Source organism: Galeopterus variegatus, unplaced genomic scaffold (genome assembly GCF_000696425.1).
Source record: "Galeopterus variegatus unplaced genomic scaffold, G_variegatus-3.0.2 Scaffold482, whole genome shotgun sequence".
Classification (NCBI taxonomy): Eukaryota; Metazoa; Chordata; class Mammalia; order Dermoptera; family Cynocephalidae; genus Galeopterus; species Galeopterus variegatus.
In genome coordinates this window covers 69,727-71,689 of record NW_007726593.1, presented here as the reverse complement: position 1 = coordinate 71,689, position 1,963 = coordinate 69,727, and the positions used below count along the sequence as shown (strand labels likewise).

General features: G+C 40.1%; 1 protein-coding gene across 1 annotated transcript in view; it reads right to left on the bottom strand.

Annotated features, from left to right (window-relative positions):
* Positions 1 to 1,963, bottom strand: part of LOC103587716 (ryanodine receptor 2-like) — a gene marked incomplete at its 5' end in the record, with an annotated part of 226,133 nt that overhangs the window by 174,196 nt on the left and 49,974 nt on the right. Inside the window, one exon of the mRNA XM_008569236.1 lies at positions 1,680 to 1,711. Coding sequence (XP_008567458.1) covers positions 1,680 to 1,711 — 32 coding nt within the window. The remainder of the gene's footprint in view (positions 1 to 1,679; positions 1,712 to 1,963) is intronic.

Sequence of the window (1,963 nt, the reverse complement as noted above, 5' to 3'; positions counted from 1 at the left end):
CGGCTTCTAAATGCAAATGAGGCAGTACAGCACTCACAGGGCACACATTAGGAGCGTGGTTCTATAGGAGATGTGGCCTTTTTCCCTCATAAAAGACTCAGGAAATGTGCTCTGTCAGTACAAGAAGACAAGTGACTGGGGACATTTATACATCTCTCACTTCATGTGATATTCATGATGATCAGCAAAACTGCACCTTGATCTGATGGACTGAAATCTTTCCCAAATGGAAATTTGAAAACCATTCACTTTTATCTTCCAGCTTTTCTTTTATTTAAAATTTTTAACTCTTTGAATTCCATCCAGAATTGATTTGATATGAGATTTATCATGTGTATACATATATATGTTTCCCTAAGAGTAATCACACCTGTGACGCCATCATCTCCCTACTCCTCCCACCTTTAGGTTTTCCCAACTATATATTCTCAGACATAAAGTTTTGGATCATTTCTCAAGCCAAATCCTCTAGTCCCACCCCACCTTCAAAAACCTTGCTACATGGTATAAGAATGAGGACACAAAGATGAACGTGGTATGAGCTCAAAATATAATACAACTACACCTAGCAAGGGCATCACCAGCAAGAGCCGGAGCCCTGCAAAAGAGTACCCAGAGACCACTCTGGAGGTTGAGCAAGCCCAGATCACTCAGACCATTCAAATCAAACTCCTCCCTCCAAATCACTGGAAAATTAATGCAAAGTCTAGAAAATTCCTATTATGGAATATGGCCCACCCAGCTAGGTAGGGGTTCATGAGTGAGAGAAGGCAGGAGATGAACTGATCAGGGGAAGAAGCACTGGCACATTAGGTGAAAGTCCACCATTGGGATGTACAATCAAGTTGACTGCAGACTCTGATTCTGTCTCTTGACTACAGAGCCCTGGCTCCCAAGGTTATAGTAAAGAGGTTTTGAAGGTCCCCAAACCTGTTTTTAGCCAGTGCAGGAGTACAGTCTGACCTCAAGACAGATAGCCCATGGTGGTCCCTGACATAGATTAGATCCAAACTGTGTTAAATGTCTGCTATTATTTGAGAAAAAGTAATAACTTTACAATACTCAGACTTCCCAGATAAAAACATAGGGTGATTCCTATTAAAGTCTTCTATAGTATTTTTCAATAATATTACAGCCCTAGACACTATAACTATTTACATGCACTCTCTCCTTTAATGTTCACAGGAATCCTGAGGTAGACACTATAATTATTTCACTAAATGTTATGTCAGTTCCATGAGGGCAAGGACTGAGCCTTATTCACTATGATTTCCAGGACCTAGTACAATGCCTAGCAGAGCAGGTGCTAAATAATATTTATTGAACGAATGGATGAAATTTTCAGATGCAATTACAGGCTTAAAGAGGCTCATCCCAGGCTGTCAAGCATGTGGAAAAGTGAGACTAAACCCAGATCTAACAACCAAGTCCAGGCTTTTAACCCATCTGTTATGTACAGAGAGCAGTTTTCTTAAAATAGACCCTCACATTTATTATTTCATACAGTTTATGTGTTTTGATTGCTATGGAAAATGGAATTCTTTCCATGAAATTTTAATGTGATTGCTCTACATGGGCAAGTTGTTTTTATATATTTGTCCTGTATCCAGCCACTTTATTAAATTGTTTTAACTTTATACTATTTCATATCTTGCCATTTCAGCTAAAAGTTCCAGAACAGTGCTAGATGGCACAGTAGACAAAACACATCCTTATTTCATTTTTTTAAAAGTTGGTTAAGAATATGCAAGAGATACAAGGCTGATTGTCCCCCTCGTACCCTAGATGTGAAGACCAGATCCACACTGGCAGCATGGCAATTACCACAAATTGCATTTGTACCCCATCTCCCCCACCCAATTATCCCCAACCTCTCCCCCACTCCCTTTCCCCAACTCCATGTTGTATCCCTAGGTATGTTCTCTCCCTCTGCAAGTCCAACACACCACTGTGGTCTTTCTTT